Source organism: Crotalus tigris, unplaced genomic scaffold, assembly GCF_016545835.1.
Source record: "Crotalus tigris isolate CLP2741 ecotype Arizona unplaced genomic scaffold, ASM1654583v1 scf7180000024437.13266115, whole genome shotgun sequence".
Classification (NCBI taxonomy): Eukaryota; Metazoa; Chordata; class Lepidosauria; order Squamata; family Viperidae; genus Crotalus; species Crotalus tigris.
This window is the reverse complement of record NW_024100606.1, coordinates 12,081,347-12,100,282: the sequence shown is the minus strand read 5'-3', so window position 1 is coordinate 12,100,282 and position 18,936 is coordinate 12,081,347. Positions and strand designations below refer to the sequence as shown.

The 18,936-nt window shown below is 36.3% G+C and overlaps 1 protein-coding gene across 2 annotated transcripts in view; it reads right to left on the bottom strand.

The window, feature by feature from the left end:
- Positions 1-301: 301 nt before the first annotated feature.
- The window catches only part of NMT2 (N-myristoyltransferase 2), a 50,443-nt gene continuing 31,808 nt past the window's right edge, over positions 302-18,936 (bottom strand). For both annotated transcript variants that reach the window (XM_039331748.1, XM_039331749.1), the window contains 5 exons: positions 7,072-7,180; positions 6,168-6,338; positions 5,410-5,577; positions 3,875-4,012; positions 302-2,954 (listed from right to left, as the gene is read on the bottom strand). In XM_039331748.1, the coding sequence (XP_039187682.1) occupies positions 2,934-2,954; positions 3,875-4,012; positions 5,410-5,577; positions 6,168-6,338; positions 7,072-7,180 (607 nt within the window). In that variant the 3' untranslated portion in view covers positions 302-2,933. The remainder of the gene's footprint in view (positions 2,955-3,874; positions 4,013-5,409; positions 5,578-6,167; positions 6,339-7,071; positions 7,181-18,936) is intronic.

The window sequence follows — 18,936 nt, the reverse complement described above, 5'->3', positions numbered from 1 at the left end:
TTTGCAAGTTTGTACATGTACCGTATATATAAAATTTGTTTCTAGTGATGTTGGTAACCTTAAGGCGAGATCAAAAAGCTAGCCATAGTACACGATGTGGGGTAAAAATCATACTCAGTTCATGGTGCCTTCTACAATTAATTAGGATGGCCTTTCCTAATCTGGTGCTCTCCAGATATTTTGGGTTACAACGTCCATCTTCCCCAGTCTGTAGGGATGTATGGATCATTTTAAACAGAATGTATTGGTTTTTGAAGCAACTAATATTTTAGGTTAAACATAATTATTCAAAACAAAATAGTACGAAAGTTTACATTTATTCAAACATTCATTGGTGCCAATAAAATTCAAGGACTGTTAAGATGCTGTTAACTGAAAACAGCTGCACATTTGAAAGCACAGCTTTTTTCTGTTTAATATTTTTCTTAAAACGGTTGTGAGTAGGACATGCAGAACTGAGCATAGATGCATTTTGCTTTTAATAATACAAGTACTTTCTTTAGCATATCAGATCAGTTCCCTGCACTAAGATAGAGAGGCATTAGAGACTTGAGGCTTTTGGATTAATAGCTTGTGAGGTGCACTGGTCCAAAGAAGCAGATTTCTAAGAAGAGGACACAGTCTTATCATATTCAGATGGTCCTGGTTGCATAATTAAAATAATTGTTCAGAATAAATTTATTTCATTAAACTGCTATAGTACAGGCTGTAGAAATAGGAAAATTGGAGGGAGAAACAGGATAGAAAGTATAGAACTATGTCCATTAACAAGGGGTAAGTTACTTTTAAGCAGATTTTGCAACTAATGCAAAACCCAGAATTAGTGCTAAATTGGGAGTTTCTGGCAACATTTCAAATTTTAATTCCTGGTTTGTTTGCAATATCTGCTTTTGAGAAAAAATGTTCAAGAGTTCATTTCCCCATTTGCTATCTAACAGTAGGAAAAGAGTACAAGCTCGAGATTTAGCAACCAAATTAGCAGTTTTTGATTTAGGAACAACAAAAGCATATATTCATTCTAAGCTAAGTTATTGGAACCTCTTTGAAAATTTTCACATTTGGAAATGTACAAGTATGGTTTCAGCTATTTGGTTAAACTGCTTGTTATACTATCAAGGTTTCTGATAAATTAGAATCAAATCTTGATAACGCTTTTCTCCAGCAATATTGTACTTGATGAATCTATTTTGAAAAGATGTTCAGGTTACTCACTGTTAAACATCTACAACTCCCCCACCCCACTTTTCAAAAATGGGATGGAAAAAGATATTATTTTGAAATGTGGAAAAGCATATTCAATAAATATCAAAATTTAGATGACCAGCTCCCACAGCATGTCAAGCCACCCTATGTGGATTGACATATCATGCGCAGCCAAAAACCTAACAAATGGCATCATGGCTTTTCATTATGTTCAAATGAGGCTATTGTTTTTATTGATGGGAAGATTGTAGAAGTTGCAGTCTGATGCATTGGTAAAATGCCAGTTGAGAAGGGCAAATAATTAAAAGGGCTTTAAATAAATAAAACAAAAATGCCTCAAAAATTGTCCAAAAGAATATTTTTGTTGTCTACAAACTGACTATAGTTTTTCAACAAACATGGCTTATTATGATGTATGAAAACAGTTGACAAATCTATATATAAAACAATTGTGAAAATCTGGATGCATATGCAGTGCTTTAACATATTCTAAACTAAACTCTATTAATCCAAAGGGAAACAGATACCTTGACTTGGTTCATGCATTTTGCTAAATTATCATTTGTTAAAGAACTTATGGTAAGTTGTATTCGCATGACACATTAAGCCAAACAAAACCATATTAAGGTTTACCATAAGATATGAACCAAGACAGTTTGGCACATATTGCTGCCAACAAAAATGTGTTTGCAAAGACATATACAAATGTGTACTATGAAATACCTGTTCCCCCAAACCAGAATTATATTGCTACTACTAGCAACAAATTTACTTAGTTACACAAACATATTTTTCAGTTTAAAATGTTTTCTTAAAAAAACCAAGTAGACAAAAGGAATATGTGCAATTCTGCAAAAGCCTTAAAACACATTCATCTTAACACATCTTCATAATAGTACTAATATTCTCAGTTTCATTTGCAGGCTACTGTTACATCAAAAACAGTGTAAAATTTTCTTTTTCAGAACTATAAGATGAAAAGAATACTATAGCTCAGGGAAGATATTAACACGTGCATTTAGCAGTGCTATGCTATAATCAAGTCACTGATCTATTGAAGATCAACTTACAAATGTGTATTTTTATTGATTTGGCAGCATTGTTTACGGAGAAACATGTACTAGTCCAACCAGCACATTTCTGTTCCACTCCACATTACAAAAGACATCCAATATCTGCATGTTTTCCTAGCAAACATATTCCAAGGCTTTTTTCTTGGCAATGATGACATCCATGTCATGAAAACAAGCAGAAACACTCAAAATTGGTTCCTTCATTTCATTACATTGATAAACATACACTACCACTTAATAAATAGAAATGCAGTAGTTCAATCACGTTACAGTAAAGTATTTGTACTCTATTCCACCACTGCAACTTCATTGTTGTACAAAAAGTCTTTTTTATTTTTATGCAGGGAAACAGAGAAAAGTATCCTTTGCATCAAGATGCGAGCTAAGCATTTAAAATTAAACAAATGTGCTTTATTTCTTTTCATTGACAAACAGTAAAAGGTTCATAAGCATTTTTGTTCCTATTCAGGGTTGAAGGGCTAGTTGAGCTCAGAAATCTTCACTTCTTCTTGTAGCCCTTCTCCCCCAAGGTTTGACTGATTGATTTAAGTTCAACAGGCATTGTGCTTTGGCTCCTCTTGAACTGTACGGATCCAAGAGCATCCAACAGCCCAGATGATGACTTCCAAGAATTATAAATATAAGTGTCCTTTCACCTCACTGTAATACAAGACCAACCTAGAAAAATGATAACATTGGTGTTACTGCAGAAAAAAACCAAAGTCCTTCATGCTTAGAGGATAGTGTGGCACTTGGAGCATTATTAGCACTCTCACAAGGAAATATTGGCACAGTTAGAAGAATCTTGTCTACTGGCCAAAACAACAGTTATTACGAGTATGGGCATGAGTATTAATAAAATATTAAATCACATTTTCTATTTGCCCCCAATTCTCACTTCTAACTCCAGATGGAGAATTTTGGGGGAGCTGTGTGCAGTGAACCTATGCCTACTTAAGGGGGGGATCTAGGATAATTTGTTGCAGCCAATTCGCCGTGGCCAGATCACCACTACCAATTCACTGTGGGACAATTCAGTGCTGCATTGCTCGTTTCATTCAATTACTTTTAGTGACCACTTTTTTGTCAAAATTATTGTAACTCTTGTATTTCTGGACTGACTTTATTTTATTATTATTATTATCGGCTATAGTTCTGTTGAAATTAATTTAGCCTGCATTTGTTGAATTGTCCTGCTGTGAGTTGTCCCATGGTAGTTGACTGTGGCGTGTTGGCCATGGCAAATTGTCCCATTCTGTACATAGGGCAAGAAGCATTTTTGAAAATGAAGGTAATGCTAAAAGGTGGTGTTTTGTAGCATGCTAGTTTCCCAATGATGCAAAATCCATCAAGAGAAGACTTTACTAACACAGTATGGGGAATCTCAAATATAGAGGGAAGATAGGCAGACATACACAATCACTGCTATTAAAGAAACCACTCAGTACATTTCATATCATTACATAAATGAAGATAAATAGAATCTCTGTAAAGGACATCAGCTTTCTCAACCACCATATCTTCCGGAAGTATTGATTACTATTGTTATCTCCAGAAGCATAGGAAGGACAATCAAATCTCTGGTATAAATATGTTACCTTTTCAGAATCCATGCCAGGACATCTCCAGTTATACAAATAATACTGCAGATTGCCATCTCCAATACCAAATTTCAGTTTTTCCAGGAATGTTTTGTTTTCCATCAAGTCTAGTGCATTAAACACATCGAATCCTTTCTGGCAACATAAAGATGTTATAAATTGATTTTCTGATTGGGTTTACATAAAGGTTGTTAAAAGATTTTATTTAGAAAAAAAACTCCACAATCTATCAAGCATTCTGCATGATAGGCATCTATTTCTATAATTAACTACACTACAAATTGCTTTGAACACACCATAGCTATGACCCTACCTCCTCGAATTCTTATTACAATAAGATACTACCTTAACATGGACAAAAGATACAACTGGAAGGGACTTTATACCCAATTTTACTTTTAATTGTATGCATATGGAACAAAAGATTCTGAATATTCTATTAGAGTTTTTTTAAACCACAAGCTACAGCATTAGAATGCAGTATTGCAGATTAACTCTGTCCATAACCAGGTGTTCAATCCTGAAGGACTCAAGCTTGACTCAGCCTTCCATCCTTCCAAGATCGATAAAATGAGAATCCAGATTGTTGGGAGCAATATGCTGACTTTTGTAAACCACTCAGAGTGCTGTAAAAGCACTAAGGGGCAGTATATACAAGTCTAAGTGGTATTACTATTAAGTTTGGTGCTGATTCTTCTAACCTATGAAAAATGAAACAAGAGAATGCCTTTTTGAAAAGAAGGAAAAAATCTTCCGCTCACACCCCATAGCAAGGAATGAAAGCAGCCAATTGAACATGCTTTTCTTTGTGCTGTTTGTAGTAAGTGTAATTTTCAAATGAAACTGAAGCAGCTACATGAGTAGTGTTAACTGCAATCAAAAACCAAGAACATTCCAAACATTATACTAAGACAGCTATGTCTGCATTCAACAAACTCAATAAATCAGCAATGTTTTGTATTTTTAGTAATGAGTTTACTCAGCACACTGAACATCAACATAATCCAAGAACATATAGAGTGCAACGATACACACACTAAAGCTCAAAAATTGCAATCAAGCCAACATAGTACTCTGTACGTTTACAACTTAGAACCTGAACATTTTAACAGCATTAGTAACCTTGTGTAATGCACACAATGCATACACAACACAGACAAACCTTTTTCTCCGCTACGTTCCTACAGTAAGTCACAGAACTCATATTTGACAATGACTTTTCATTTCTTGTAACTGAAGAAGCCCAGTTATGAAGCTTTGATTTAGAAGTGCTAAGTGAAACCCCAAAGTCATCTGGGGCTGTAAGGCAAGCACAGGAGTTTTGAATAAGCAGAGGCTGTGCTTTTTAATACTTTCCTATTGAAGACTAGGCTGAAACAAAAAGTTCCAACGGGCAAAGAAAACATTATTGCAACTTGTCTAGAGGTTGTACTTCTCTTGTTGAAGCAAATAAATCAGTGAGGCTTTAAGCCAACTTCACTCTTCTGTATAAAAAAAAAAAAGGAAAATAAAGCAGCTATTGCATTACCTACCATCTTTGCTATAATGAGTGCGTCATTCATTAGATCCAAGAGAGGGGTCTCTGTGTGAACATTATAGAAGGAATAGGCTGCTTTGAGGCTTTTATGAGCAGGGTGGTGCATGACTGTTGAAGGTAATGTATAGAAACTCAGAAAGTCAGTTAGAACACCATTTGAATTCTGGAAAAGAAATGGAAAAAAAACATGAAGGAATGCAAACAAAGGATTCTACGGCATTATAACTCTTAAGCCACCCTGGTCTGCAAAATTACAGGTTGTGGTAATTCAGTGTAAAATGGTGAGGCAGAACAAAAAACCTGAGTCCATCCAGTTTTAGTTGAACACTTTAACTCAGATCTTTCTGAGCCTGAGGTACCCTTCTGATGTTCTGACCAATGCTCTGGTTCCTTCAGTGATAAATATTTCTTTTATCCACTCTCCCATCCCAGTGTGAAGGGATTATGGGCATCAGAATGAAAAGAAAGTGCTTAACTGGAAACCGCAACATCACCAACAACAATGTAATGCCTTCCGTCACCCCCAACAATAAAAATAGCCTCAGGAACATTTCCAAGAGGAAAAAAAAAAAAAAGATGAAGCCTCCGGTTGTGGGGAAAGACAATTTTTCAAAAATTACAAAACAGATTTTGGCCCAAATTAGTTTACAAGCACAGGAACCTCATCCATTAGAAAGAAAACAGCCGAGGAAAAGTTGCCAGATGGAAGGGGTTTCGGTAGGAAAAGGAAGCTGGGAGGGGCCTCTCTCTCACCTCTACCACAAAGGTGTCAATAATATGATCCTGAGGCAGGAACCAGTGAGCCACTTCTTCTTCGTCCATAACAGGAGCGAGACTGAACTGCTTCAAGTAATTGTTAATCAACTCTTGCACTGCTTTGATATCTTTTCGTTCCATAGGTCTCAAGCCTGAGGTTTTTGTGGCCTTATTATAATGAAAGAAGACAGAAATTCAAAGAGCTAATACCCCACATAGGCTTTCATCAACAGGAAAGTATTCAGCCAGAGGCAACAATCAAGAAGTATTGGGACTACAATTCCAAACTTTTCTCAGCCAGCATTTCTGGAAGCTTAATGTACATACTCAACTGGTATAAAAGCAGTGTTTTGCACACACTTCTATTCTTCTCAACTATTATTAAATAGTAAAGAGTACAATCAATTATAAACTGGTCTCCTTCTTTGTGTGTATGTGTGTGTGTGTGTTTATCAAAGGAATTCCTCTGAACTAAGAGAATTCAACTAATATCATGCTTTTTTTTCCTTAGAATTCACCATTAGCAGCAAATACTTTCCATTGGTACCCGAGAGATTTTTATCTCCTTCTCCTCAAGATCTTACTTAGAGCTAAAAAAAATTGTATATTGGAATAAGGACATAAATCTTAATTTTTCAAGTTTCATATATTCAAGAAAATAGTACTTTTCCTCCAGCCATCCACACCTTTACAAAAAATGTCTTCTAATGCCAGGCGTGCCTACATAATGCAACTCCTCTTTCCAGGAAAGTCTATCTTTTGGAGGTTCCGCCCCACAACCATTGTATCCCTTCTCCTTTTGCACAGTACAGCCTCCCCCAAATGGAAAGCTTGCCTTGGCAGGGACAGAAGGCTATTTTGTTGTGAGAATGAGGGTCCTCTGTGTGGACGCATTGCTTACATCAGGAAGTCTGTAGAGCTTCATTGTTCTCTGTAATGTCATATTTCTGCTCAAGTGAGAAAATTTCACTTCTACCAATTTTCTGGGGTTCAACGATCGATGCCAATACCTGGAAAAATTAAATTATTTATATATATATATATATATATAAAAATTTTGATGAAGTCCCATTCGTCATCTTCAGGCTGGTGTTTTTGGCTTCGTGCTTCTAGGAGCAATGTGTGATCGTAGCTATTTCTTCCTTTTAACTGCCAGTGGGGGTATGAACTGATTGGGTGGGAGCTTGGCTGTGTTCTGATTGGGTGGAGGTGTGTTCTGATTAGTTAGGAGCTTGGCTGTGCTCTGATTGGATGGGGGGTTGGCTGTGCTCTGATTGGCCGGGGGAGTGTTCTGTTTGGGTGGGGCTTCGTTGTGCTCAGGTTAGTCTGAGTTGCAGGGGGGTTTAAGATGGTGGGCTGCCTTGCTGTTGTTTGGCTTCGCGTTCGTGGTCGTGCCTGATCTTCATGGAGGGTGTCAGTTTGCTTCATGTATGGATTGGAGGGGTTTAAAGTGGCTAATGATGCAGCTCTGGTCTGGCTTCTGGTTTGTGGTCGTGCCTCATCATCGGTGTGGGTTTGGGTTTACTTTTTGCGTGGATCTGTGGTGGTGACATCCTGTGTAGTTTTCGTGAGTGCGGGTCTGGTGTCATTCTTTGTGTTAGGGACTTGCTTGTCAATAAGGGCGGGTTTCCAAATGGTGGTAGGCGGGAGGTATCATCTTGTTTGTTCATGCTGTGTGGGCGTTTTTCTATCTCGATGGCTTTTCTGATTATTCTGTTATTAAAGTGTTCCGTTTTGGCGATAGTTCTGGTCTTTTTAAAGCCAATTTCATGTCCTGTGGCTTTAAGGTGTTGGACCAGGGAAGAAGTTGGCTCCTCTTTTTTGACTGAGTTTTTGTGTTCTTCAATGCGTGCACCTATTCTTCTGTTGGTTTGTCCGATGTATGTGGTGGGGCAAGCGGTGCCTGGGATTTCATATACTCCTTGATTTTCTAACTCAATTTTGTCTTTGGGGTTTCTTAGGATGGTGGATATTTTTCTGTTTGTGCAGAATGCTGTCTTGATGTTGTGTTTGTGGAGGATCTTGCTGATTCTGTCTGTGGTGACTAATCTGAGCACAACAAAGCCCCTACCCAAACAGAACACTCTCCCATCCAATCAGAGCACAGCCAACCCCCCCATCCAATCAGAGCACAGCCAAACCCCTAACCAATAAGAACACACCTCCACCCAATCAGAACACAGCCAAGCTCCAACCCAATCAGTTCATACTCCCACTGGCAATTAAAAGGAAGAAACAGCTACGATCACACATTGCTCCTAGAAGCATGAAGCCGAAAACACCAGCCTGAAGATGACGAATGGGACTTCGTCAAAACGTCGCCAAGAAACTTCCAATTTTACATGGGAGAAAACCCGAAGACCTACATGCAAACACCCGCGAAAACCTCAGAAAACAAATACTCACACACACACACACACACACACACACACACACACACACGTACACATACATTATTTTTAACAATTAATTTTACACATTTCTTTAGCTAATGTAGGAGACAATATTAGTCTGTTTGGGCAATAACTGAGGTTTTAGATTTGAAATCAATTATGTTCTTTATGAAGTCTTTATTGTTGTTGCATCAAATAATAATAAAGTGTTCCGTACTAATGACTATCATCATCATATACACAATCCACCAAGCACCTGATAATAGCTTAGATTATTTTCTATAGCTTACATGTTTCCAATTCAGATCTTTCAGGGTACTCATTTCAACATATTATTTCAGAATGTGGTTTTATCCATATCTACTCAGAAAAAAGAATCTGTTAAGATTAACACATCTTAAAGCTTAATAAGTACTGTAGCTGCATATCTGCTTCATCCAATTTGATATTTGTCAAATGTACTGCAATCTATCTCTCAAAGTTGTTGCTGATTATGGAAGTTCCTATCCCCAAAACAACTGGAGGGCTGCTGCATGAGTAAAGCTTTAGAGTTATCATTGTATTCAGCTTTGTCCTTACGTATAGAAAATATTTACAGGTACTCCTCAACTTATGACTGCAATTGGGCCAGAAATTTCAATTGCAAGTCATGATGTCATAAGTTGGAAGTGCCCATATGACTGGACCTGATCCAGTTCAGTTGTTAAGCAAATTACATGGTCATAAGTGCAAACCCATTCTCCTAAATGGGTGGTTCTTTGTCAGAAACTGGCAAAATGTGTGAGAAATTGACAAGAAATATTGCAAACCAAGGTCAGGTAACTGTAGGAAGCTACAACCAGTTGTAAATGTGACCTGGCTGTCACATGACAGAAATATAGTCATGTGACTATAGGGACGGGAGAGGCACAACATTTTACAACGGTCAATTGTAAAATTTTCACAAGGCTGTTGAAAATCCAAATGGTCATTAAAAGATTGATCAGAAATTGAGGACTACCATTATGGGACATTTTGTTAACTGTATGCAAAAGACCTTTCAGTGTGTACATTTATATACAGCCAATATGTATATTGTAAAGATTTATTCTAGGAATATGGTAACTACATTTAATCATTCATATCATTCCTGCTGAAAGAGACCTTCATTCCTTTATATTCAATCAAACTATTCAAAAATCTCATTTGGTATTGCCGAATTATTTAGAATATGTAATAGGTAGGTTTTTTCTCAAACTTCCTGGAAATGCAAGAAATGGTACCTGGGCCCTTCCATAACAGAATAACAGAGTTGGAAGATCTTCTAGTCCAACTTCCTGATCAAGCAGGAGACCCTATAGCATTTAGACCAGGGATAGGCTACCTTGGCTCTTTTATGACTCGTGGACTTCAACTCCCAGAATTCTGGGAGTTGAAGTCCACAAGTCATAAAAGAGCCAAGGTTGCCTACCCCTGGTTTAGACAAATGGCAGTGATATTTTCCAGTGAATCATGGATTTTATTGGTGATAAGAGGCGATATTTCTTGGTTCATGTGGTGGTAGAGACCACCACTTTCTCTCCACATATGTAGGAATGCCAAACAGCACAAAACTAAATTTATTTAAATTTATTTTTCAGATTTGTGCTAGTTTGCAGATATGTCTTTTTTTTGAAGATTTTTGCTGAGATCCTACTGTTAAATATATACTGCAAATGTTTATCACATTTCACCCAAACTTAAAGAAAACAATAAAATCAACTAAAATCCTCAGTATATATGCTTTTACATCTTCTTGTTGCACTTTTTGTATTCAATTTTATGATCTTATTTTTATCAGATTTATTTTTGAAAGCTATATAGCAGGGCTTTTCAACCTTTTCATTCATTGTACCACTTTTAGGATATGGCAATATCCGAGTATCACCAGTCACCTAGCAAGGTGTCAAAAACTTGATGACCAAAAAAAAAAAAAAAAAAGGAAAAATGTGATAAAGTACAGGTAGTCCTCGACTTACAACAGTTTGCTTAGTGACTGTTTGAAGTTGCAATGGCACTGAAAAAAGTTCCCCCCAAGCCACAGCCAAGCAAGACATCTGCCTGACCGCCCGGCGGCGCTCTTCCTCCTGTCTGAGGTTTCCATTGTGAGCATTTCTGTTGAGGATTGGCAGCAGGGGGTGGGGGTGTTTTGTTCCCTCCCATCTACTAGGTGGTTGCAGTAGGTTTTGGTCACTTCACATGACCCTGGGACACTGTGACCATCATAAATATGAATCAGTTGCCAAGCATCTGAATATAAATCACAAGACCCTGGAGAGGCTGCAACATTCCAGCTGATCGGCACTTCTTCTGGGCTCAGCAGAAGCACCAGGATCAGTGCCGAGTTCCAGCTGGATCCTGGCACTTCCGCTGAGCCCTGACAGCCCTGCAGCTCCAGCCGTCTCTCGCTCAGGCTTGTGCCACTGGTTCAGCTCATTCCCCTCTCCCGCTACCACTTTTCTAGGATGGTCGCGTACCACCTGCCAGGTGCCAATGTACCACAAGTGGTACCCATACCACTGGTTGAAAAGCCCTGTACTATAGGACCATCTCTGACTAGAAGAAATGAAATATGCAAAAAAGTTGGGAAACAAATCTACTTTCTGCCATGTATGATTTTGAAGGCAACTATTCAAAAATATTTATATCCTTTGCTGCAATAACTGGCATGTTGCAACCTTAATAAAGCCATAACTACAACCTACACAAAATATTGTCAAATGAACTTGCCCCTAAATATATACTCTAAGTAGGTGAAGGCTTGGTTGAGATAGAATAACCTGAATGCACAACTCATCCTGCACTACCATAGAGTAACTTTTTAAAAGAAATACAGACAATAGAACCAAGATCAACAAAGAATACAATGATTTCTACACATGCTTCTGATCAATATTTCACAATCTCAGCCATGCATGCTGGCTGAGGAATTCTTTTTTTTTTTTTTAACCAACAAGACAAAACAGAACAAAGCAAAACGTAACACACATACACACACAATATATACTCCTCCTTTTTTTTACAGCAATTATGTAACGGTAATCTAATATTTACATTTCCCCCTTATTCTTCTTTAAATATTTGTCCTTATAGCCCCATTATTTCTTATTTACATTTTTCTTCCTTCATGTTCTACTTCTTACTAAGAATAATTCATATTATTATTATTATACATTATTGTATACATATTTTCACTTTTGACCTTTCCATATTTATTCTCTTCTATTATTTCTAGTCTCCAACCAGACATACACCTTGTTCCATACTATATAATACTCTGTGTCTTCCTTTTCTTTTATCTCTTTTGTTAATTTGTCCATCTCAGCACAGTCCAGGATTTTTCTTATTACTTCTTCCTCTGATGGTATATTCTCATTTTTCCAGCACTGTGCATATGCTATTCTTGCCGCCGTTATTATATGTAAAATTAAGTATCATATTTCTTTACTATATTTTCTATTTAAAATACCCAACAAAAAGATCTCTGGTTTCCAGTCTACAGGTTGGTCTATTATTTCTTGGATCCATTTTCTTAATGTAGACCAATATTTTTTTGCAACTGGGCACGCCCACCATAGATGATAATATGTTCCATGTACTTTTTTACATTTCCAATATGTTGGTGAATTATTCTGGAACATCTTGGCAAGCTTTGCAGGTGGAAGATGCCATCTGTGAAACATTTTCAACTGGTTTTCCTTGAATGCCGCCGACATAGTCAATTTTATATTTATTTCCCATATTTTTCCCATTTCTCCAATTCTATATTATATCCGAAATTTTTTGCCCATCTAATCATTGTGTCTTTGACAACCTTGTCTTCCATTTTATATCTCAATAGGTATTTGTATAAATTGCTACTTAATTTTATTTCTATTCCATGTATAATTTTATCCAATTCTTGCGGCTCTTTTTGGATTTCATATAATATTTTGTCCTCTGTATATTTAGATTGAATTTGTGTAAATGTCCACCAATCAATCTCTCTGCCAATGTCTTGTTCCAATTCTTGTTTTGTTTTCAAATTTCCCTGTTCATTTACTAATTCCTTGTATCTAATTATCTTATTTATATCCAATAGGTTTGGGTATTTCAGAGCTTCTGTTGGGGATAACCACATTGGAATTCTTGTATAATGTTTTTGTTTTATTTTTTCCCAAGTCTGTAGCAATGCATTCCTAACTATATGTCTTTGAAAATATCTGTGTATTTTATGTTTTTCGTCCCATAGGAATGCATGCCACCCTGCTTGCAAATCATGTCCTTCTATTGTTAAGACTCTAGTATTTTTCAAATCCATCCAATCTTTTAGCCAAGTTAAGCTTGATGCTTCGTAGTATATTTCCCACTCTGGTAACGCCAATCCCCCTTTATCTTTCGTGTCTTGCAAGAGTTTTAATTTAATCCTGGGTTTTTTCCTTTGCCATATAAATTTAGTGATCAATTTATTTAATTTTTGAAAGAACGTTTTCCCTAATTTTATTGGAATAACCTGGAACAGAAACAATATTTTTGGCCATACATTCATTTTGACCGTAGCGGTCCTCCCTAAAAATGAAATTTGCAAATTTTCCCAATTTTCTAAATCTTTTTTTATCCGGTGTAGTATTTTATCATAATTGTCCTCCTTAATCGAGGAGCATTTTGCTGTAAGCCAGATCCCTAAATATTTTATTTTCTTGGTTATACTTATCTTTGTTTTATCTTTCAATTCCCTTTCTTGTGCCTTTGTAAGATTTTTTGTTATTAATTTGGATTTATTCCTATTAATCTTAAATCCGGCTACCTCACCAAATTCTTCTATTTTTTGAATCAATTTAAAGCCGGTTTCTAATGGATCTTCCAAAATAAATACCAAGTCATCAGCAAAGGCCTGGACCTTATATTCTTCCTTTTTAATTTTTAAACCCTTTATTTCTTGGTCCTCTCTGATTTTTGTAAGAAGTATTTCTAATGATAAAATAAATAGAAGAGGAGAAAGTGGGCATCCTTGTCTTACTCCTTTGGTTATATCAATTTTTTCTGTCATTTCCTCACTTATAATTACCCTAGCTGTTTGTTTAGTATATATTTTCTCAACCATCTTTCCAAATTTTGTCCCAAAATCCATAGTACAATTGTGTTATAATAAAATTCCAATTCAAATTATCAAATGCCTTCTGGGCATCAAGAAAAACCAGCGTAGCTTGTCTTTCAGGATGAACTTCGTAAAATTCTAAAGTATTCAGTATTATCCTCATGTTATTTTTTATTTGTCGTCCTGGTAAAAATCCATTTTGATCTGGGTGAATATATTTATTATTCAAAATTTTCTTTATCCTTTCTGCTATTATTGTTGTAAATGTCTTATAATCTGTATTCAGTAAAGAAATCGGTCTATAATTTTGAATTTGTTGTAGGTCTGAGTCTTCCTTAGGAATGAGGGTGATGATTGCTTCAGTCCAAGTTGTCGGTATCTTCGCCTCTTCCAACACCTCATTGTAAATCTCCAACATTATCCATTGTAGTGACTCTTGTGTATTTTTATAAAACTCGACCGGAATTCCATCTGGGCCTGGTGATTTGTTGTTTTTTTGTTTTTTCAATGCTATTTCTAATTCTATTGCAGTTATTGGTCTATTCAACATTTCTTTTTGTTCTTCAGTAATTTTACCCATTTTTGCTGCCTCAATATATTGTTTGACTTTATCATCTGGTATATCTTCCTGATGGTATAGCTTTGAAAAGAAATTTTGTATTATTTTCTTTTTTTCTTCCCGTCTATATTGTACTGTTCCACTTTCATCTTGTAGTTGGTGTATTGTTCTTTTGCCTTTTTCTTTTTTTAATTTATAAGCCAACCATCGACCAGTTTTATTCACATTTTCAAAGTAATTTTGTTTTGCCATCCTGATTTTCTGTGCCATTTCTTTTTGTGTTGTCAGATTAATCTTGTGTTTTATAATATTCCATTTTTCTTTTATCTTTTTATTTTGTGGGTCCTTCTGTAGATCACCTTCTATTTTTTTTAATTCTTCTTGTAATTTCCCTTGTTGAAGTCTCCTATCTTTATTTTTCTTTGAGTTGTATGCAATTGTCAATCCCTGAATGTAAGCTTTTGTAGTATCCCACAAATTTTGTGCTGATGTCTCTTCCTTTTTATTTACCTGAAAAAATAATGTCAACTCCTTTTCTAGCATCTGTATATATTGTTTATCTTTACATAATCTTTGATTCATTAACCATCTTTTTCTCTGTTTCTGGCCTTTCCAATTTATTATTATTGGGTTGTGATCCGCCCAATCATTAAGCCCTATTTCAATTTCCTCTATCCCTTTTTGTACGTCTGTTGTTGCCTAGGCCACATCGATCCTAGACCAAGACTGATGTGGATACGAACAGAACGTATATTGTTTGTCTGATCTGTGTGTCTCTCTCCATATATCCTGAAGATTGAGTTCTGTTACCATGTCAAAGAATGATTTTGGTAATATATTTTTCTTCTTTTTGTTCTTTTTACTACTCTTATAATCTTTCTTAACATCAACTATTGCATTTAGATCCCCAATCATACAAATATTTTCGTAATCCAGATCCACTAGTTTCTTATGTACCTTTTTAAAAAAATCTTGTTGATTATTATTTGGTGCATATACTGCCGTTAATAAAATTTGTTTTTGCTCTAATTCTATTTCCAACATTAAAATTCTCCCCTCTTCATCCGAATATATTGATTTTGATTTTATTTTTTTCTTTGACATATATAGCAATTCCTCTTTTCTTGTTTTGTGCTAATGTTGTGTATAGTGTTCCTAATTTTACATTCTCTAGTAATTTTCTATAATCCTTTTTTATATGAACTTCCTGAAGACATATCACATCTGCATCCAATTTCCTTAATTTGTTAAACATTTGTGCTCTTTTTCTTGGTATATTTAATCCATTAATGTTTACAGAGAAGAGCTTAATTGCGTCTCCCATTTTTTACTTGATCTATTTTCTTTATGCTTCTTGTCTCTATTACTCTTCCTTTTGCTCCTTCTCTTTCTAACCTTTCTCTTTCTTGTATCTTTTGTATTTCTCTCTCTCGCTCGACTTCCTCTAATACTTCTTCATCTTGACTTTTACTCTCCGACTCTTCCCTACTTTCTTGTTCTTCTCCCTGTGTAAAGTAACGTTCATAAAAGTCCTGTGCTTTCTCAAGTGTATCTATCTTATATTTTTTTTCCTGCCAAGTTAGAAATATGCCTTCAGGTATTAACCATCGAAACATAACTTTATATTTAATTAATTGGGTCGTTAGAAATTGGTATTCTCGTCTCTGGTTTCGTATACTACGTGGTATTTGTTTTAATACAATTATTTCTTTACCCTTATATATTATTGGTTCATCTCTTGTTTTTTTATATATTTCATCCCTTATTGATCTTCTAGTAAACCTTATATGGACCTCTCTCGCCAATCTATGCCTTCGTGCATAATTTGTATATACTCTATATATTTCGTCTATGTCTCTTCTTACTTCCTGTTTTTCCTTGCCTATTATCTCCGCCAACATCTCCGCCATCTTCTCTCCCAAATCTTCTTCCTTTTTCTCCACAATATTTTGGAATCTTAGAAAGAACAAAGCTTTATTCATTTCCAAAAAAGCAATCGATTCAGTCAACTCCCTATTTACCTGCTCAGATTTCTGTACCATCCTTTCTATTTTGCTATCAACATGCTCCATTTTTATTTCAACTTTTTGGATTCTTTGTTCATTTTCCATCATTGTTTGTTGTATATTGCCTATCTTATCATTCATATTTTTAATTTCATCACTCATTTCTCCAATATCATTCTTAATTTCTTTGTGATATGTTTTCGTTTCTTCATGATTGTTTGCTATTGCCTCTTTTCATCATCATTGTTTCCTGAGTCATTTGTAGAGTTATCTGCATGCTCTGTGGGTTCATTGCCAATTCTGCTTTTTCTTTTTTTTCCCCAACATGGTCGCTATCATTCTTTGACCTGTAGGAGAGGCCATTATAGGTGTGGGATTTGTAACTGTTTTTTTGCTGACTTTAGTTGTTGTTGCGGTACTTGTCATTTTTATTATTTGAATAATATTTCTCCATTTTTGCATATACCAATTTATGGCAAGTTATTTTTGTTAATCAAGTTAGTTTTCAATCTATATAGTCTAAGCTTAAATATGCAAATGTATATATAATATAGATAGTAAAGAATATATACATAATCACTGCCTAGTATGTAAACTGCCCAGGTTCGAATCCCATAAAGGGTGTGGCTAACTGAAGAGAGCAGAATGAGCTCAAAATGGCCATCTCAGTCTCCCAATTTAATTCTTTAATTCTTTGTCAGAAAAAGAAATTTGGATTTGTAATGTTTCGCAGTTGCAACTTGAGCCTGCTTAACGCCCCTAGTTGGGGGCTGTAAGGCAAAAGAGATTGTAAAAAGTAAAACTGCAGTATAGCAGTTAAAAAATGTCAAGGTGTAATCAATTAGACATCTGTCTGAAAAACTTCCTGTGTGTGTATATATATATATATATGTAGGTCTTTGGTTGTTCGGGTTTTCTCCCGCGTAAAATAGAAGTGTCTTGGCGACGTTTCGACGAAGTCCCATTCGTCATCTTCAGGCTGGTGTTTTCAGCTTCGTGCTTCGAGCAGCAATGTGTGGTCTTAGCTGTTTCTTCCTTTTAACTGCCAGTGGGGGTATGAACTGATTGGGTGGGAGCTTGGCTGTGTTCTGATTGGGTGGAGGTGTGTTCTGATTGGTTAGGGGCTTGGCTGTGCTCTAATTGGCTGGGGGGTTGGCTGTGCTCTGATTGGCTGGGGGGTTGGCTGTGCTCTGATTGGCTGGGGGAGTGTTCTGTTTGGTTGTGCTATTTGGTTCTGTTTGCTATTTTTTGGCTTCGCGTTTGTGGTCGTGCCTCATCTTCATGGAGGGTGTCAGTTTGCTTTCTGTATGGATTGGAGGGGTTTGAAGTGGCTAATGATGCAGCTCTGGTCTGGCTTCTGGTTTGTGGTCGTGCCTCATCATCGGCGTGGCTTTGGGTTTGCTTTTTGCGTGGATGTGTGGTGGTGACATCCTGTGTGGTTTTTGTGAGTGTGGGTCTGGTATCATTTTTTGTGTTAGGGAGTCGTTTGTCAATAAGGGCGGGTTTCCAAATGGCTGGTAGGCGGGAGGTATCATCTCGCTTGTTCATGCTGTGTGGGCGTTTTTCTATCTCGATGGCTTCTCTGATTATTCTGTTATTAAAATGTTCACTTTTGGCAATGGTTCTGGTATTTTTAAAGTCAATTTCATGTCCTGTGGCTTTAAGGTGTTGGACCAGGGAAGATGTTGGTTCCTCTTTTTTGACTGAGTTTTATGTTCTTCAATGCGTGCACTTATTCTTCTGTTGGTTTGTCCGATGTATGTGGTGGGACAAGTGGTGCATTTTCTAATTCAATTTTATCTTTGGGGTTTCTAAGGATGGTGGATATTTTTCTGTTTGTGCAGAATGCTGTTTTGATAAACACAAAAGCCAAAAAATAGCAAGGCAGCCCAAAATCTTAAACCCCCCTGCAACTCAGACTAACCTGAGCACAACCAAACAGAACACTCCCCCAGCCAATCAGAGCACAGCCAACCCCCCCAGCCAATCAGAGCACAGCCAACCCCCAGCCAATCAGAGCACAGCCAAGCCCCTAACCAATCAGAACACACCTCTACCCAATCAGAACACAGCCAAGCTCCCACCCAATCAGTTCATACCCCCACTGGCAGTTAAAAGGAAGAAACAGCTAAGACCACACATTGCTGCTCAAAGCACGAAGCTGAAAACACCAGCCTGAAGATGACGAATGGGACTTCGTCGAAACGTCGCCAAGACACTTCCAATTTTACGCGGGAGAAAACCCGAACAACCAAAGACCTACATACAAACACCCGCGAAAACCTCAGAAAACATATATATATATATATATATATATATATATATATATATATTTCTAATTATGTATCAGTATATATGACTATAATACCTTTATAGAACGTTATTCTTAGGATTAACGTTGAAAAATAAAATTACAAGTAGAGTTGTACCTTTCCTTATCCCACTGTTTATCTAGTACAATTTATAATACTCTAAACACCTCTTATATATATTTCTATAGCACTACACACGATGCATATACATATACTATTCTCTAAGTATTATCACCACTCTTAATTTCATTCACTATTACTCTTATTTGAATAATCACTTGTCTATATTTCTTTACAATACTATAATTACTTTCTCACTTCTATTTAGTTCAATTACACAATTATGCTTATTTCTATTTCGTTGATACAATTCATTTACTTCATTACTTTTAATACATTGC